This window comes from Haliaeetus albicilla, chromosome 6, assembly GCF_947461875.1.
Source record: "Haliaeetus albicilla chromosome 6, bHalAlb1.1, whole genome shotgun sequence".
Classification (NCBI taxonomy): Eukaryota; Metazoa; Chordata; class Aves; order Accipitriformes; family Accipitridae; genus Haliaeetus; species Haliaeetus albicilla.
Window position 1 is genome coordinate 3,336,451 of NC_091488.1, and position 19,184 is coordinate 3,355,634.

The 19,184-nt window shown below is 36.6% G+C and overlaps 1 protein-coding gene across 1 annotated transcript in view; it reads left to right on the top strand.

Annotated features, from left to right (window-relative positions):
* POLA1 (DNA polymerase alpha 1, catalytic subunit) overlaps window positions 1-19,184 on the top strand; it is a 201,324-nt gene that overhangs the window by 81,247 nt on the left and 100,893 nt on the right. The window contains exons 32-34 of the mRNA XM_069784870.1: window positions 977-1,151; window positions 8,541-8,722; window positions 10,474-10,605. Of these exons, the coding sequence (XP_069640971.1) occupies window positions 977-1,151; window positions 8,541-8,722; window positions 10,474-10,605 (489 nt within the window). The remainder of the gene's footprint in view (window positions 1-976; window positions 1,152-8,540; window positions 8,723-10,473; window positions 10,606-19,184) is intronic.

Below are 19,184 nucleotides of genomic sequence, written 5' to 3' on the forward strand. Positions count from 1 at the left end.
AAAAATAAGCTGTGGTACTCCCCCCCCATCCCCATTAAGGTTTACTTCTTATACTGAATGCTTGCTAAAATACTGCTTTTAAGTTCTGCTCTAAGATTTTTGACACACATGAAAAAAAAATTTCCTAGTGTAGTTGTGGACTGGAAATATGAATCTACAGACTGAATGAGTTACGTTTTCCAGAAGAGTAATGTCATCTTAGAGTTGATACTTAATTCCTCCATGAATACTGTTTTCAATTTAATTATTGCCTTCCTAAATGGAATTATTTTCTTCTTATCTTCCTCTTTCAAGTTGGAGAAGAATGTAATGTATACTCTAACCTCTGAGTGGTGTTTCTCTGTTGGCTTGAGATGTCACCATGTGTTTCTTTCAGTTTTTCCGAATATTTCAGAATTTGCTCTTTCAGATTGATACTATTGCCTCTGCCATTTATTCTCATGCCAATGAACGATGGTCCATTCTCTGACCATGCATTCTATTTGTTTCTTTATAGAATTGAGGAATCTAAATTTCCTAGCAAAACAGATATAGTTTTGATATCCACGACTTAGAATTTGCTTGTTGTGCAAAATGATAATGCTAGTTTAGTACAAAGTGAATCCAAAATGCATGCCCTCTGCATATTTTTAACTGGGCTGATGGTTACAATGTGTTTTCATTGTGCATTTCAGAATTGACAGATGGGACTGTTTACTCTGTCTACTCTTACTGATTTGCACGTGTAGGCTGCAATAATACAAGCTGGATTTACATTCTTGAACTTGCTAGTTGATGCCAGCATCAGCAATGCAATTTTTTTTTTTTACTACTGCTGGAGTTGTATTGGATGCATAATAAATCAACCGAAAAAGAGTGATTGTGTAACAATTTTGTGATAAAATAATGCATAATGTTTGAAGCATAATCCTTTGCATAGACTGAATGTGGATTTTACTTTTTTCACACTTTGTTTTGTATGTGTCTCCTGTCTCAGGATGGATCCGATCTCAGTGCCAGCCAGCGAGCATATGCTCCAGAACAGTTGCAAAAGCAAGACAATCTTACTGTTGATACTCACTACTACCTGTCACAGCAAATACATCCAGTAGTTGCTAGAATATGTGAGCCCATAGAGGGAATTGATTCTGTTCTTATTGCAACGTGGTTAGGTAAGTATTCTAAATTCAGTTTATTTAAAGAATTACAGGAGACAAAGTGAGAAGTTTTAATGTATGTTTCTTAACAGAAATGCTTCCCAAAATCAGTCTTTTTTACAATGAACAATAGCTTGTGTTACATAGTCTATAGAAAGCAGCTTGGATTGTAAGTGTATTTCTATGACTTTTGCAGAATACCGTTTTTCAGAAGGTGATCGTTAACGTGAACTTAATCTTAGAATACTACTTCAGAGTTGCAAAAATTTACTGTTCATAAATGACAATACTATTGCATGTCTTTGAGATTTTCTTAAGTTACTGAAGTAGTTCTGGAGCATGCATCCAAAACTAGAATTTTTCCAGAGAGAAGCCCTAGCATCTCTAGCATCTTCCCAGGGAGAAAGCAGTCATAGTTACAATGAAAGGATACAAATATTTGGTAGGGTGTAAGTGAAGACTTTTGTTTGCTAGAACTGACCTAGTGGATAATAGAAACATAAAACCTTAGTAACAGTTTTGCCTGCCTCATATGGAGAAATGAAGTGGCCAAAAAAAAAAGCAAGCTATAAAAAAACATGACTAATGCTGGTGACCCACAGAATCACCAGTTTTTCATCAAAGGAGCAACAGGGAATTGCTCTTGTTAGGGTTGTTTTTCCTCTTAAGAGGATGTCAAAGGAATTGGAGATTTTTCTGCCCAACTCTGATTGCCTCTGTCTGCTCCATTTCCTAGGCTTCTTACCTAGAAAGAAGTGTAGGTGTTGAAAAATTGTTAACAGTTGTGTCAGGTCTCCTTCCATGAAAATACAGTACTGTGCGTGTAATCCTTGTAGTGTTGTTTCCTCCCTAAAAGTGGTTCACCAACAGACATGATTGATTTCCTTGATAAACAGAAATTTTGTGATTTGTATCCTACATCTAGTTCATTATTTTTAAAACTGTTACTCAAGGACATGGAAAAAGTTGTTAATCTTGCTGGCTGCTGAGTTCTTGACAAGACTGTCCTCTCCCACAAGAAACCTTTTTTAGAGAGTTGCACTGTGTCAGTTTAATAATCTCCTGTTTGATGCTATGCCCCTGTCTGGAGGAAGTTCAGACTTGGAGAAATTATTTTGTTCAGAATTTTGGAATGCTCAAAGGACGAGTTAGTCCTCAGCATTTTGTATTTAGGTAATGGCCAAGATCCAGGATTTGGTCACTTAAAACCAACCAGCAGCATGTTGCCTTCAGGACTGTTCACCTGGGACACTGCATCTCTTTAGCTTCCTTACTAATGGTGGGTTCTGCTCATGATAAGCTTGCAGTTTGCACTTAAAATGTGTGCAAGTAAGTTCCTGTCTTGTTGCTCCTCAAGAAGGGTGATAGCCATGAAAGATTTTCATCTCCCAAGACAGTCTGTATAATGTGCAGCTTATTCCACCTCCATTTCCAAGTTGTCTGTAAAAAAAAAAAAAGAAAAGAAAAAAAAAAGACAGGAATTTTGCTTTTTCTGGGAGGCTGCAAGGGTATTTCTTGGAGGTATTCGATGTTGCAGTGTGTCCTCAGCAGCTCTGGTGCTTTGAGGAGGTGTCAGCCAAGCTTCACACATGCAGGCTGACCATACAAATCATTCTCTTTATGTGGCAGGGCCTTGGTATACAACTTTCCCCTTGATGTCAGAGTGGATTATGTGGTATGCCTGACTGAAAAGGTCAAGCACTCTTGGTTAGATTGAAGCCATTTAAAATAGGCGGTAAACTTGTACTTCGATTAGGTGAAAGACAGGAAAGATTTCTGAAGCTAGTTTATTTTATTTGGCAAAGATTGTTAGTCTTGTGGGGTTAGGCTCAAATTCAGAGTTGTTCCTTATTCACAACAGGTCGAATTTTCAAAAAGACTGTCTCCTTTCAGGCACCTAAATTAAGTGCCCAGATCTTAAGAACTGTGTGCCACTTGATAGTATCTACTGTTTGCAAATGCCTATGCTGCTTTTTGTGCTATAGTACGTTCGAGATGAAAATTTCTTTTATGGTCTATAATAGCATCCTGCAGCTGAGAGTTTATTAATAGTTCACAATTGTCAGTCTGGAAACCTGTATGTATCTATTACAATCTTAGATCTGAAATGTGTTCAGTTTGACCTTGCTGTGCTATAAAAATGTTACCTCCTTCTCCAGCTTTTTTCCTGGGAATGCTTGAATTGAGCTTTAGGGTAAAGAAGTCATGTATTTTTCAAAAGTTCTGCTCTACTTAGGTCTTTATATACAGCACTTAATCAGAGTCGTACATAAATCGTTGCAAGCTGAAGTTATCTTACAGCTTTTTTTTTTTTAACGGTACTAGAGGGAAGTGGTTTTGTTTCAAAGAAGTTGAAAATAGTTTATAAGTTATAGAAGTGTATGAGATACTTGAGCCCAGCTTGCTACAACAAGCAAACGTGAAAACTGTTTACTGTTCTGTGTTGCTAAATTGAGCTTTTTTGCTGAGTATTTTCATCATGTTACATATCCAAATTCCTGTCGTTTTTCCTATCTTGTTGCAAAAGAGCGTATTTTTCTGTTCTGAAGAAGAAAGCTGGTGTTCTGGAGGGTATCGAAGTGGACATACATATCTGTGGACCAAAACTTGGTCGCATTCCCATTGTGTGTGTCTTCCCCCACCTGATCTGATTTATTGTGTTATGCAGGGTATGTGTCTGTATAGGGAGAACGGTTGTAGAAGAATGATGTTGTTTTCATATTTAACAGAATCCCTTTATAAGGTGAATGTTTCATTGATGTCACTGTGTTAGTCCGAGTAGATAAAATTGAGTTCTACGTAGGGAAGCTTTGCTCATATCAAAATGAAGAAAAGTTCTTCATTCTGTTAGTGCTCAGAGCAAGTTATTTTAAGCTATTTTAGATGCTGAAGAACAAAAGCAAATAACCACACCTAAAAATTGCAGAGAACTCCTTAAATATCGTATTTATTCACTATGGAATCAAGCTGAAAATTGCCTTTTGTTTTTGGACATTGTAGGAGGTCTGCCTAGCCTTTGAGAGATGGAAATTCATTGTTCCTAAAAATGAGAACCTCATGGGCATACTCTTGCATTCACTGTCTTTTTCTTGAAGTTCTCAAGGAAAAGGAGTGGCAAGATGAGGATTGTCAGGGTTTCTGAAACTAAGTAAAGTGTGAAGTCTGATCAGTAATATCATTCAATAAGTCTGGTCATCTTAAATGCTTGCAGACCTTATATACTTCATCCTGAAGATAGCTTTTAAATGAAAAGAACTGTATTGGCAGAACAATTCTCTTAATGTATTTAAAGTAAGGGTTTTTTGTTGATACATAAATACTGCTCCTTCTTGTCTCAAAAAAAAAATCCCATTCTATTTTTGTGTTGTCAAAAGTATCTAAACATTATGGAAGCAGAGTCATTTAACCATGGGATTTTTGTAGCTGTTTCTTCATAACATCATTTTCTCTAAATTCTGGGAATTGCTGACTGCTGTCCTAGACTGTGTCATGGTCTTCTGAAAGAGATGTGTGCTACTGCCTTACAGGTGGATGTGCATGTTGGTGCTCTGCAGATTGCTTGGCATTTGGGCATTTCTTAGGAAGGCTATCTGATTTTAAGGAGTCATTAACTGAGTCCTGATGAGGCTTGTCATTAAGAGTACTTCCCAGTGCTGGTCCCTCCTTCCACGCAGTGTCTGCGTGTTAGCTGCTCCTTGTAAGGAAACCCACCACCACCTTAAAGATAGTGTCTTTTTTTATTTTCTTCTTCCTAGAGAGTCATTTAATAGGAGCCTTTAATATATTATTTAGCAGCTGCTCAGTCTGACCCTTCCGACAGGAACTAGGACAGTTGTGCTCTCCTTGTGGCACTCAGGAATTACATCAGGTTCTGTCTTTTTTTTGTTGGTTTTCTCACATTAGGGAGTGAAGCGAGGGGAGAATGATGGCAATTAAGATTCAAATAATGACGAAGCTTCGTGACAACAGAGCAATAAACCCCGAAGCCCATGAATTTTGCTGTTTGTGGTCTAGCTGGGTTTGCTTGGGATGCTCTAGACCCGCTCAGAAACTGAGGCTGGCCGAAGCGTTTTCCGACTGCGCGGGAGGCCCTTGTAAGGACCCGGTGCACCAGGCAGGCTAGCTTTGCAGCGCAGGAGGATCCCTCTGAGAAAAATAAAAAAAAGCGTGCGTTTCCGAAGGGCAGAGGCCTTGGCCGCCCAGGGTGAGATTGGGAGGGCGGCCGGCCCCGGCCCCGGCCCCGGCGCCGGCGCCTCGCCCTGACTGAAATGCGCGGGCTCAGCCTCGAGGTGGCAGCACCGGATGCCGTTTCCCTGCCTCTCACAAAATGTCTAACGGGCGTGAAGGGACAGGCGGGGAAACTTTTCCGTCGCTTCCCCACTAACCTGCGGGTTGAAATGCAAAATGCCCTCGGGCTTTGTTCAGCGGTCGGCGGGGACGCCGGCCAGCGCCCTGCCAGACGTCTCCCTGGCGGCTGAGGCTGCGGGACGCCGCTGCCTCCCTACCTGCTCCCCGGGGAGGGAGGGAGGGAGGGTGTGTGGGAAGGCCTGTGGAGACCGCCTGCAGAAACGTTCTTTTTTTAAAATACTGCCATTAGTAAAAGCTGTTCGACCTGTCCTCAGCTTCTTGAGTGACCTCTTTTGCTTGCTAGTTAGTAACTGTTTTAATAATTCTATTAAATAATTCAGGAACAAGTCCTGGAACTTACTTTTTATTGTTTACTTTTGTCATGCTAGGTTCATCAGCGTAGTTTTAATGCTACAGTTCTTTGTCGTGTATGCAACCTTGCAGTTTTGGTGAGGTTGGACAGCTTACCTGTGGTGTAGCTAATTTAATGATGGCCCTGAAGATTTTCACGTCAGAGTAAATCAAAGTCCCTTTGATTTTTCTTGATGTCATGGGGAAAAAAAAAAAAGAATTCAAAGAAGTTCACTGATTAGTCTCATCCTATTCATTTAAAAATTATCAAAACCAGATTTTTATTCCCCCCCCCCCCCCCCCCCCATCAGATAGTCCCTGTTTTGTTTACCGTGTAGTGACCTGGTCCGAGAGGATACCAGTCAATGTGCTGAAATGGATTAACTGAACCAACTAACTATTCTTGAAGTGAGATAATAGATAAAGTAGGTCCCAGTTCCACAAGATAATTCATGTTCTTTTAAAAGCCTGATTTGTAGTCCCTTTGATTTCACTGGAAAAAGTTAGATGTGCACTTGAATCATCACAGTATTTTTTCCTATTGTTTTCTCCAGCCAAAACAGCTAAGAAAGTTCAGAAATAGGTGCGATTTAAATTTTTTCAATGAATAACTTTTTTTTTTCTGTTAAATTATTACCAAATGTCCAGGTGCTTATTTGGTGTCACTGGTTTTGACTGAATATTGGAAAACTGGAGTTATCTGAAGACCAGAATTTATCTCCTTTTGTCTTTTATTTAGTGAACTAGTTTTGCTCTATGTTTCCCTTTGGGAAACAACCAAAGATAGATTTCTAGCTGAACTTTAATGGCATCTGTATTGGAAAGTTGCAACGATATTTCTTCATTCCACTTCTGAACTCAGAGTAAACTGAGAATTTTTGTTTGTATTCACCGTTACTATCTTAGATCCAACCTATTGCATACTTAGTTGTTTTTTTTGCAAAATCTTAATACTAAACTCAAGTCCCCTTTCTAAACCTTTTATCTACTACCTGTGTGTTGCAGAACATACTCTTTGTTTTCTAAACCAGCAAATATATTATCAACCCTTTAAAAAAAGGGGGGGGGGGGGGGGCAGTCCTTCCTAACAAAACCCCACAGTCTTTTTTTGGGGGTACCATATGTACTAGAGTGTAAAAAAAGCTCTTAGCAATGTTTTTTGCTTTGTCAGTTCTTCCTTTTAATGAACAGTAGAGAACTGTATTAAAAGTTTAAGAACCTCTTGGAGGTGAATTGTTACCCATATGCATTGACATTTGTTTCTTTTGATAAAATTAAAATTGGGAAGATTGATTAAATTTTAGTGAAACCCCTATTCTATCAAGAACCAAATACGCTTACTCGGCAATGGAATTTTTCCTTGTCCTTGAATTTGTTTTATGATTGCAAAATAGAAATTCAGAATAGCGATAGTAAAGACACACATATCAAATCTTTTATGTAAAGACAATCTATATCTGCCTGTATAACACAACTCTTTTATATGTGCAATAATATTTGTCTAGTTTAACTGAATATTGTTCCCAAACATTGTCTTTAAGTCTTTGGGTACTGTATAGTAAGCTTAAGAAGAACTGTAAAATCTAGCTTCACTCTCTATTTGTAATCTTTCTTGCTCTTTCTATAACAATTATTACATTTATTATTGAAATTTACAGAAGATATGGGTTAGTACGTAGTAATCTGTTACTTGGCTTAATTAGCCTCAGTTAATATTTTTTGAAGTGCTTCTCTTTAATCTTTTCTTCTTAATCATAAAGTAAGCTATAGTTTTCTGAATGTTTTCTTGTACATGCTCATTTGATTCATTTTTTTTTCTAGCATGTGCTATTTGCTAGAGTTCACAAAAAAAACCTGTAAATGGGGTACGTGGACTTTTAAAAGGTTGCACATGACAAAGGATGACAAAACCCGTGGATTTTTATTAAGTTTACTTTGGCAGTCTTACTCCTAGGGCAGTGAACTTCGTGCTTGCTTGCTTATTTACTTATTTGTGATTGAATCAGTATTTTTAGGATCTCTTTTGTGTATTTATTTGTTTAAAATCTTGAGTTCTGGCAATCAAAAATAAAGCATTTTGTCTCCAGCGCTGCCGTTTTAAATGCTGCTGCTGAATTTTAACCACTGCATTAGATTGAAACCTACATGCTGTTAACCACTGAGCCAAAATGAAATCGACCACTGCATTGAAATCAGAGTTGGCAGTTGTATACGGACTTGAAGGAGTTGGTAATAGCAGTGCACCCGCGTTTCTTTAATGGGGTTTTTATTCTCTGTTTTCAGTTTTAATGGTGCCATTTTGATTTAAAGACTGTTTCTTAATAACGATGCACATTTTTATTGAAATATTTTCAATGTAACTTAAGAAGAAAATAACAATAAAGTCATCCGTTAGGAGTGGTTTCCTCAGAAACAAAATGTTCTGTTGAATACTCCCATGATAATGCAGTGTGCTTGTTTTATTTATAAAGCAATCTTGCTTAAGAAGATAAGATTCCTTCATGTTTCGTGAACCTTTATTTATGGTTAAAAATTGTAAAATATATTTATGTTTTATAGAGGAAGTTTTGCTAAAGAGAAATTTTCAGCTTCTGAATTTACATTTTGTAACTTTCTTTTGAATCTGCTTCACCAAGCATATGAAAAATGAGCCTACTTGCATGGTTGACCTCTTAGTCTTTTGAAATTTTTGTTTCTTATTAATAGGACTGGATCCCTCCCAATTCAGAGTCCATCACCATTACCATAAAGATGAGGAGAATGATGCCTTGGTTGGTGGCCCAGCTCAGCTCACTGATGAGGAGAAATATAGGGATTGTGAAAGATTCAAGTTTTGCTGCCTCAAATGCGGAACAGAAAATATTTATGACAATGTCTTTGATGGTTCGGTTAGTTTTTTTTCTGTTTCATTTCTGTTCACCGGTGAGGGAGAAAAATACTTGCAGACAGAACAGCTTTTCAGATAGGATTCATATGATGTAGGAGAAGATACCATATTGTTTGAGTCCTGCTATTTATAGCTTTCGAACAGAAATTTGCTGATAGGATAGTGCTGAAATATTTTTCCCATTTTTGCTTGTCAGCTGTGTCGTCTAGCAGAACATGTGAGATTATCTGACTTCATTAATCTGTTTGCCCACAGTCATGAATGATTGTTGCTGTAACTTTTTAAGGAATCCTTATCTTAACACCTTAGTAACTTCTAGTTCTCTACTTAATGAAACTTTCATATAGCAATGGCAATTGCTTATCCTAAATCATATTAATTGGAACAAAGTGTTTTTGAAACTTGTGTTTATCTTGCTACATCCCACCTCCCTTCTTGACAGTAAGGTTTTTCTGTGTTATCTTTCCTTCTTTGTGTATTGAACATAAAAAGTCCTACGGGTACATTCTTGTTGAGAAGTTCTGCCAAAAATGTATTTCTGACCTTGGATCACAACTTGAAATAGGGCCAAGTGTTTAACTCTCCAGTAATGTTATGTATGTATTAGTCATTGGCAAATTAGCAAGCTTCAGAGTAGTGAAAACCTTGAAACTGCAAGCAAATAAATCTTTTATCTAAATTAAAAGTAATTATTTTAAGTTAATTTGGACAAACAGCAGATGTTTTGCATTTTTTTGAATCAAAATAAAGCAGTCTTTGGAAGCAAGTAAGAGGAAAAGACACACAAATCGAGTGATACTTTGTGAATCCTTGACTTTTGTTCATTACAGCTGTAAGATTGCATGTAGGCTTGACAACTTGCAGATAGGCTAACGGGAGAGAAGTGGATGTCAAAGTCCTTAAAAAAACCAAAAAAACAAATACCCAACAAATAAAAAAAGCCACCAAACAACAAAAGAAACCCCTAAACCAAACCAAAAAAAGCTCCTCTCTCCCACCTGGAATTATTTAGTGTTGTGGGTGGGCATTTAGCCAAGATGGCTCACAAAAGCTAAGTCTTACCTTGAAAGAAAGTTTTCTAAGAGTTGTATAACTGGCCAACCTGCCAGGCTGTTAGTATTTTAATGAGAATTCTACCAACTTAATTTCAGCTGTCCATGCGTCACTTCCAGGCTCTGAAATTTTAAAGTCAGGTGTTGAGAAGGTTTTGAAAGTAAGGCGAATGAGATGGTGTAAAACTGTAAGAGCTATTCTTTGCACTTGGAGAAAACGAAAGATGATCATGTCATTCTTGTTTAACAAGGTTTGTCTCTACAGCCCTGTTGGTAATTTCGTAATTGGTATCTATAAGGTTGATTTCAATGTTCTGATCACTGGGCTTGGGCAGAACTTTGATGTCCCTCATAGAACAACAAACCTGTGTTGTCTGGGGGGAAACAGGGGAGCGTGATTTGTCCATAGATTAATTTTTTTTACTCAACATCGTTTTTTGAATGATTAACTTTGTAGCAGGTAAAGAAGCATGTTCTGCAAAAGACCTTTCATTAAGAAGAAAATGGGAAAACTGTAGGTCAGAGGAGTCTTTATATGGGTGTGGTCAACTGTGATGGGAAGAAAGAAGGCCTAGATATTAAAAGGCCCTTTAAGACTACTGTTTTTAAAAAATATGTATTATGTCTAAACTCCTGTGATAACTTCTGCTACCATCATCTGTTATAATGATGCATGCTGCTTTTACACTTCTGTTTTCAGGGGCGATTTATTGAACCCAGCTTGCAAAGGTGCAGTAAGACGGAATGTGAAGAGTCTCCTTTCAATTATGTGGTTCAAATGAACAACAAACTACTGTTGGATATTAGACGTTACCTCAGAAAATACTATAATGTAAGTATTCGGAAAATATTCTGCCATATGAAAGGAGTTTTCTTAGTGGCACTGACTTTTTAGTGACTGTTGTGTTACTTTTTTTTTTTTTTTTTAAATCGAAGGTAATAGCATGCAATGTCAAAATCCAACTTTACGAAAATAAAACAATTAATTATTTCAAATACTAATTTAGAATGTTTATTTTTTATTTCAGTCTCAAATCAAGGTAGTCAGTTGTATTTAGATTTCTGTAACTGTGTGTGTCAGCATTATTACAGATGTAGTGGCTCTCTGTTTTCCAGATTTTTAGATGAAAAAGTGCAGAGAGTTGATTGTCTTAATGCTTTTGAGAAAATCTATGAAGCCTGTCAAATATGCAGATACCAGTTTCTCATGTAATTGAAATATGATTCTCCTTCTCCAACCCAAATTGATGTATAGTGTGTTACATTGTGAAAAGGAAAACTGAACGTAGCTCTGTAAAAATTCTTTGAAGGACAATAGGAAGGGAAATACTATGAATCTTTCTTCATCGTGACTGGGGGGGGGGGGAGGGCGGGAAGCTGAGAAAGATGGTAGTTAATTAATTTGATATAATTCTCTATTTTGCGGGGCAGTGCAAGAAATCCAAAGTGGCAATGGTAGTGGTTGGCTTTGTATGGCATTGTGGAAAAAAATCGTGTAATATTTGAAATTCCTATCTTCACACTGTCCAAAGTGGTGACTGGTCAGGGAAAAACACACCATGATTTTTAAATTATATCAAGTTGTTTTGCACCTCTAATATGCTGGAAGCATCATATTTTTGTGAATTGGCAGCTAGCCATTTTGGTCAAATTTTCATAGATCTTCTCATCCTATTGCCTGTCTGCCTTTTTTTGGTTGTCCGACATTGCCTGTTTTCACAGTTTCAGGATAGACATCAATTTTGAAGGCACCAACCTTTGGGTGCACTTAACCTTTGATATACTCAAAACCATAAATTGTTTTTGAAAATTTGGCCTGTAAATGAATGGGTTACCTAATTCGTGGTGTGTTTTCTTAATGCTTTTGCAGGCAGCAGCTGTAATGCTAAGAATTATCATTATAGTTTAATACTAAGTGTGCATTTTATGTTACCTGTCTTCTATATTAGTTTTTATTGCAATTGTAAGTAAGTGTTTTCTAAGCTCTTTTCTAGAAATGTAATAATTTCTGAATGTATAAATACTTCCTTTGAAGGTCTTTGCATCAAAAGGAGCACAAAACTTTATCTTAGAGTATTCAAATTCAGACAGTATTTCACAAGGCAGGGGTAGATTGTTCCTTTCTGTTGAAGTTAAAGGTAGACGACTTGGACAGGCAAAGTTACCAAAATGCGAGATCTCACGTTACTTTATTACAAAGTTTAACTGGCTGCAAAATGATCATTGAATTGATATTATTATACATATTATATTAAATTATACAGTGTGTTATTAAATAATATGTCAAAGTAATATGTTTACACAGACTGCTTTTGTATAAAAGTTGCTTCTAATTAGCTTTTTTAGATTTAATGTATGTACATTATGATAACACACAATGCCACATGCTAAGTAATTTCTGGCATATAAAGTGCTAGAAAATGTGCATAAGATGTGCAGTAGTAAACTTGATGAAGGAAGATACATTTAAGGGCAGGAAAAATGCTTATTCCTGATAAGAACAAAAAGTGGGGTAATATTTTACTCTGTTCTCTCTCTTTTTTTTTTTTTTTTTTTAAAAGACAAAGCTGTGAACTGAACTGTGAAATGTTTGAATATCAAACATTGCAATTTGCTTACATTGTGTTAAAATCTATTAAGTATCTTACTACATGGTCTATAGGATAATGAAGTGTCCTTCAGAAGGAATTTATTTGTCCTTGTAAGTAAAAGCTTTATAAACCTGGTTATATTTTTACTTTTAACTGAGTTAGCTGTACTAATAAGGTTTAAAACTACTTTTTGACTGTGGAATACATTCAGACTCTGGAAATGTGAAATTATTTTATCATAAAAAGTAATTTCCAAATTGCACAATAATTTTCATTTTAAAAAAGAGCTTTCCACGGAGTTGGGCAAGTAAACTTTTTGTCCTGTTAGCTCTTAGAAAATCAGATGCTGTGAGTTTTAGTTTATTCCTTTCATCAAGTACTTGTAGTGACTGTATAACAGCTGGAGTTTAAATTCATCAAATGGGTGTTTGCACTAATATATATAATCCTATCAGCTATAAAGACACACCCAGAAGTAGTATGGCAAAGAACTGTCTGAACAAAACATTTGATGAAACTTTGAGACGCTTATTTAACAGTCTCCTATTGTAGTGGTTGCATCTGAAAGGCACAGAAATATCAACTTAAAATAGACAAATACATTGTCTAACTTTTTCACTCCATTAATTTTTTGTATTTTTTTTTAATATATCACTGTTGTTTGTGTGGTGGTCAAATGGCACATAATACAAAAACATAAAATGTGAAAATTAATTTTTTAACCTTTAAAGTAATGAGCTACCTTTTTATGAAGACAGCCCTATGAAGAGCCTTTCGGCCTGATCCACAGCTCACCGAAATGAATAAGCTTACTTTTTTTCAGTGAGCTTAGAATCAGATTTTTTTTTAAAGTGTTTAAGATCATTGCATGTTGTTTCCTTTAGTCTATTGAAATGCTTTTATATGTGGCTGTGTAAATTTAGGGGCAGGAGGGAGTGCCATAGAACCTAAAAGTGGAAAATCTATTTGCCCTTTTTGGCACATGAAACTGATAAATAAATAAATACGATGGTGATATACTACTTTGCTTTAAAAAGCTGCAAATATAAGTGCATAAACAGAATTTTGTAAGCCTCCAACAATCCCATTGTTTTTGTAAATTACTCATCTTTACATAAAATTTTCTGTTTCCACAATCATTTTTTTCCCATTAAACATTGAAATGTTTTATATCTGTCTTCCAAAACATATCTACCATTGCTCCAGTATTTATGGATTTCTTAATGGTATTAACAATATCAATTTTGATAATCTTACTCCTAACTGTAAATATATCTAAAAAATGATATGCAAAGATTTTATTTCTTTTCAGAAATGCATTATTCTATGAGAGATTGATCCTGTTTTGTGCTTTTTTTTTTTTTTAATTCTGCTTCAGAAGAGCAAATAGATGAAAAGAGAGAGAAACGCTAGCTAATCTAAATTGGGAAATGAAGAGGGCTTTTTTAAGCATGAAAATTTCATCATCTTGTCAGCTGGCAGAATGCCTGCTGTGTGGATTCACAAAGGCTAAGAATTACACTTTCATGAAATTTTCCTCACTAACTGCCCTGGTTAATTTGAAAGATAACCCACTGTTCTAATTCATTCCTCAATTGGGCGGTGCAGGTTTTATCTTTGATCTGACAAAGCATTTGTGTTAATCGTTTTGGCCCTCTACTAGACACTCTTGGGATTGTGCTTTTACAATAAATGTGTCTGTGATAGCTCTTTAGTCTATTATACTTACAATAGATCCATAGAACTGGTAATTAATTCTGTACTGCTTTGGAAATGGGGAAGAATAGGTGTAGCTCTGTCAAGTGCTGCTGGGAAGTTTGTTTAGCTAGTTCATTTTTGAAGTGTTACCCTCAGCCATCAATGAAATGTCCATGCTAGGGAATGGGTGAAAGCTGAAACATGCAAGCATAAATGGAAAAACTGACCAACTTCTGTGCATAAGGAGGGTGTCATTTCATGTATAGTAAGTGGATCTAATTATTATGATGGAAACTGTTTTGTGTTTCCCACTAGAATATTCAAATGCTCATTTTTGAGCACTTGGTAAATAAATGCCAACTCTTAGATCCCCTAATCCCTGTAAAAATCCATGTTCACATCCATAAAATGAATGCTATATCTTACTCAGCTGTTGAGGTGTTAGTTTTGCCAACTAAAAAGAACTGAATAAAAAAACCCCAACATATTGTGTATACCATTTGAGCAGTAGCAAAATTCATACTGAACTGGTTGGACTGGGAGGCTGTTGTCCCTGAAGCAGCAGGTTTTTAATCTTGTTTTTAAATATACACCTGTGGTTTTAGTAGTAGTATATTTATAGGTGAAAACATATTTTTATGTAGATGCTCTTTATATGCTGTCTAGTTAATAGTGTATGGCATCTTTAGATCTTTTTATGTTTTTCAAAATGCATAAAATGATGCAAACTTTAAAAGGGTCTTAAATACTGAAAAAATCTTGGTCCAACCTTTATTGCACTGTTTTTGTTTTATGGTCTTTTTCTACTGGACCACTGTAACCCACAGGCAGAAGTGAGTTTGAAGGCTATTGAACGCTGCTAAATAACTTTATACTGTTCAGCTGCAAAAATTCAGTGTTCAATAGCCCTCAAAATTTCTCATTTCTTACCTGTGGTGGGGTGGTCTACTGCTTGCACATTAGGTCGCGGTATAAAAGCATGTTGGTACACTTTTCAAGATCTTTGAATTTTTATTTTATATATGTATTTCTGTTCTGACTGTTGTATATGTGTTCTTGGGTTTTGTGTTAGTATTTTGTGCACTTAAAAAGGTAAAAGATTTATAAACAAGATAATGTTATAAGAGGCAATAGTGTTCACACAGGTTTTGGGATTGCATGGCATATTCACTTAAGAGAACAAAGATGACAGGGCTCATTGTCAACCTGGAATCTCCCACACTTCAATCAAGTGTATTGCCAACAACCCACAGGTGTACACCACATGAACAGGTGAAGAAATGATTGTAGATGATGGTGATGACTTTTGTAATCATGTTCTCGCAACAGTCATGTATTGAAAGCTTTTTTGCTTGGTGAGTGGGTAGGGGTAAGAAGTTTCTTTGGCATGAGGGAAAGGTGCTTAGTAGTGGCAATAGTACAATATTTTATTTATTGTGCTAATAGTATTAGAAGTATATGGACATGTGATGAAGAGTAGGTAGGGCCAGAAAATAGAAGGAGTTGTGACACCAGCTCATGTGGTAGGCGCAGATAGCTAGACTCTGTTGTCAAATTAACTCCAGTGATTATTTTCAGTCCTTCCTGTTTGTATGGAAGTGGATTTCTGAGTCTTTTCCAAGTTTGAACTTGTATCGCTGTCACTTTGGTTTATACATACAGAAACAGAGACATTTATTTTTAGTACTGAAAGCTTCCAAGTCAAGGCAGAATGGAAAGCAATTGGAGTGAAAGATAAAAGATAAATGTGATTCCATTCACAGTGTACTGGGGATCCGAGACAGGGAAGGGAGGCTGCCACCAGATTATCAAGAGTTTTTGCCTCCCCTCCGCAGAAGCACGTCCTGATTCTTTCCTTGATTGAGGTTGAGAAATGGGTTGTGTTTGGAATCATGTTTTGGTTAACTGGGACAAAATTAGAAATATCTTGATTATTGAACAGAGCAGTCAGTATTCTACCATATGAAAGCGTTATATATCTGTCTTCCTGATGTAATTTATGTTTATTGAATAATAAAACATAACCCTACAACTACTGTGTGTAGTGCATTTTGGGGATGAGTAAGCAGTTATTTGTCACAGCACTCATAGCGTCTGTTAACTGGAATTGATTCACTATTACTGCAACTTCTCCATGATCTGCCCTGTAAAGGAATTGTTTGTTTTAGACTTAGAGCATCAATATGATTTTTAGTGAAGTGTTTCAAAGTAATGATCGATATGTCTTTACAAAGGGTTTAACTCTCTTCATTGGATTTTACTAGCCATGACGGACATGCATCCATCTCACTGATGGTTGAGTGAGGCTGAGTGTGACTCTCTGCACTCCGAATTTTAGCTGCTGAGAATGAGTGAACATAAGCAAAGGAGCCGTATCTGTTTACTGTTGATTATTCCTAGTGCTTAGTCCACAGTCTGGTACCTTGCCAGAGAAGACTCAGTGACACTAGATCTCTCTCTCAGCCCTTTGTAGAAAAGGTCCCCCAGGCTGGCACGCCGCATGGAACAGGTTCGAAGAAATGGGGATTGCTTCAATAGAGTAAAACTAACTTTGTAATTTCCTCTGTAGGTAGAATACAGGAATGTAAGGGCTTTATTATCACAATAATTTGTCTGCTTAGGCTTATAAATGGCAGTATTGTGAAGATCATGTTACAGGAAGTGTGCCCAGAGGTAAATATGGTCGTGGTTATGATTGCCACCAAGTGTGTAATGTTTACCTAGGTGATTGAATCACTCATGTAATAACAAGATGTTGCTGTCTTCAGAGGATTACAGAAAGCACTGTCTTTGAAGGTACTCTGTTGGAACTGATCTGTTGCCCCAGTTGAAGCAGTGATGAATTTTGGCAACACTTAGAGAGCATGTTTGTGCTGCAGTATAGGGAGAGATATGGTTGCAGCTCTGTGTAACTGATCTGGCTCTAAACTGACTACAAAGTGTGTAGCTTTGGTGTACCAGTAGCAGTATTTGTTGTGAGATGCTGTAGCCACGAATTTAAAGTCTTGGGCAAATCTGTGCAGCCTATGGAGAGGTCTGCCCCAACTGCATTGCTAGTAGTGCCTACTTTGAGAGAGTGAGCAGATGTGCCCTCCTTTAGATACCTTGGATTGACAGCAGTGCTGTGGATGCTCTATAGCTTTGTAGGATTTGTTTCCTCTGAGGCTATTTTAATAACAAACCATGAATCACAAGAGGATTTATGACAAATCACTGGTCTTGAAAGGATCAGTGTTCATCTTTCTTCTTTTTACAGTAGTTTTAGAGAGCCATTTTAAATCTGTTTAGGTTTTTGTTACATTCGGTTTAAATTTTTGAGGGAAAAGGATCCCACTGGTCTCTAATTAGAGACATTACAAGAAGCAGAAGTCCAGGTAAACTAATTAAGGCTTCAAGTAAACTTTAAAACCACCAGTTCTCATGGCATTTTGGTATAGTTAATGCCTTATAATAACTTAAAATAACGAATTATTGAAATATCAAACTAGATTAAGTCTGTATTATTCTACAGAAACTTTTAATAGAGAACACGTTATAACCAGCTTGCTAGGAGATGACACAAGTCAGCAGGGTCTGTTGGCCTCGAATACTTGATGCTGGTTGATGTATGCATAACTAGCAATGTTTATAGCCCTGAAGCACCTTGCATCCCTCAGGAGAACCAAAGTTAAAATCTGAAGCTGAAGAGACCACGTTTTGACTGGACATGGTTCTTTTCCTAAGGATAAAATTGTTTGACATTCATGACCTAAAAATGATGTGGTTTTCAGAAATGTTTTTTTAGAAGTCACTAATAACACATAAATCCATGGTCCGATGCTGATTTTAGACAGTGAAAATGACTTGCTTTAAGCCTTTTTTCTTTTAAAAAAAAAAAACACTGAAGTGCGTCCGTATGTGGTAATTCAGAGTTGAATGGGCATATAATATGGAATGTTATTTTGTAAGACATCTAAGTTACCTATCCTCAAGTTTCTTAGTTTTTATTATGAACCTGCCTTCAGCTTTCAAAGAAAGCTTAAAATTAATTTTATAGTATTTTGGAAACTAAAATATTTTTCGTGTAGTTACCTTCTTTTGTAAACATTTTTTGTTTGATGCTGTCTTTCGTAGTCCAAGTTCCTAAAGATTATTGAATAAGAAAATCATGGGGGTGGGGAGGCGACAGAGGGCACACATGAAAAGCTTCTATGTTTTCCTCAACTTGCTTTTCCTTGGCATAGTGGGAATGGGTCATGCAGGTGTTTATTTTTTCCTACCCTTAGATGTTAAAAGGATTATTTTCATTTTCTGGTTTAAAGCAGTTAAAGTTGTCAAAGAATATTTCCAGTAACATTTAGTCACTGCTCTATTTCTTGGTAAAATACTCTTAGAAAAATTAAATAAGGTGTTCCTCAACAGAAGTGATTCTGGTATTCAAAATCTCATCATATAGAAGCTTTGTAGTTAGAAGTTTATTTGAAAAACTTCTATTCAGCTTAATTTAAGCAGCTGTTTAGTTCTTGATGTTATTTAGTATTTGGTGCAGCAAGAGAAAATGGATGAATGCATAAGCATTCAAGGGTTGAACAGATCAAATGGATCGTTCAGACCTTTCAGCTTGGTTACTGGAAGTAAGTAATATACATGAAAAAACCTCAGAGCAATGAGTCTGGGCAGCACTATTTAGCTAAACTCCTTTGCCTTTGTGTCTTCATCCATGTGCTTAGGGGTGGGGAAGGCAACCCCCTAGCTGAATGAGACTTCTAGGGAATTATTAATTTTTCTTTTACAGTGGCCAAGAGAAGTCTAAGCAGTACCAGAGATAATGCAACAAATTGTCTATAAGATTTCCTATATCCTAGGAAACACCAGGGTCAATTCTAGCAGCCTGTGCTGTGTTAGAGTTGACATTTATTGCTCCTCTTGACTCACCAAACCTGTACTTCTACATGTTTGTTTAAGAGAAACAGTTTTAAGAGCCAGTGAAATTTTGGATCATCTGAGATTAAAAAGGTGCTACTTCATTTTAAGTGAGAATATTCCCATCTGCAGGAAGAAATGGCGAAACAGCATTACATTAGACATGGCGTCATAAAAGGGTTTTGCATTTGCTTCACTGTGTCTTGTTCAGAAGTGAAGG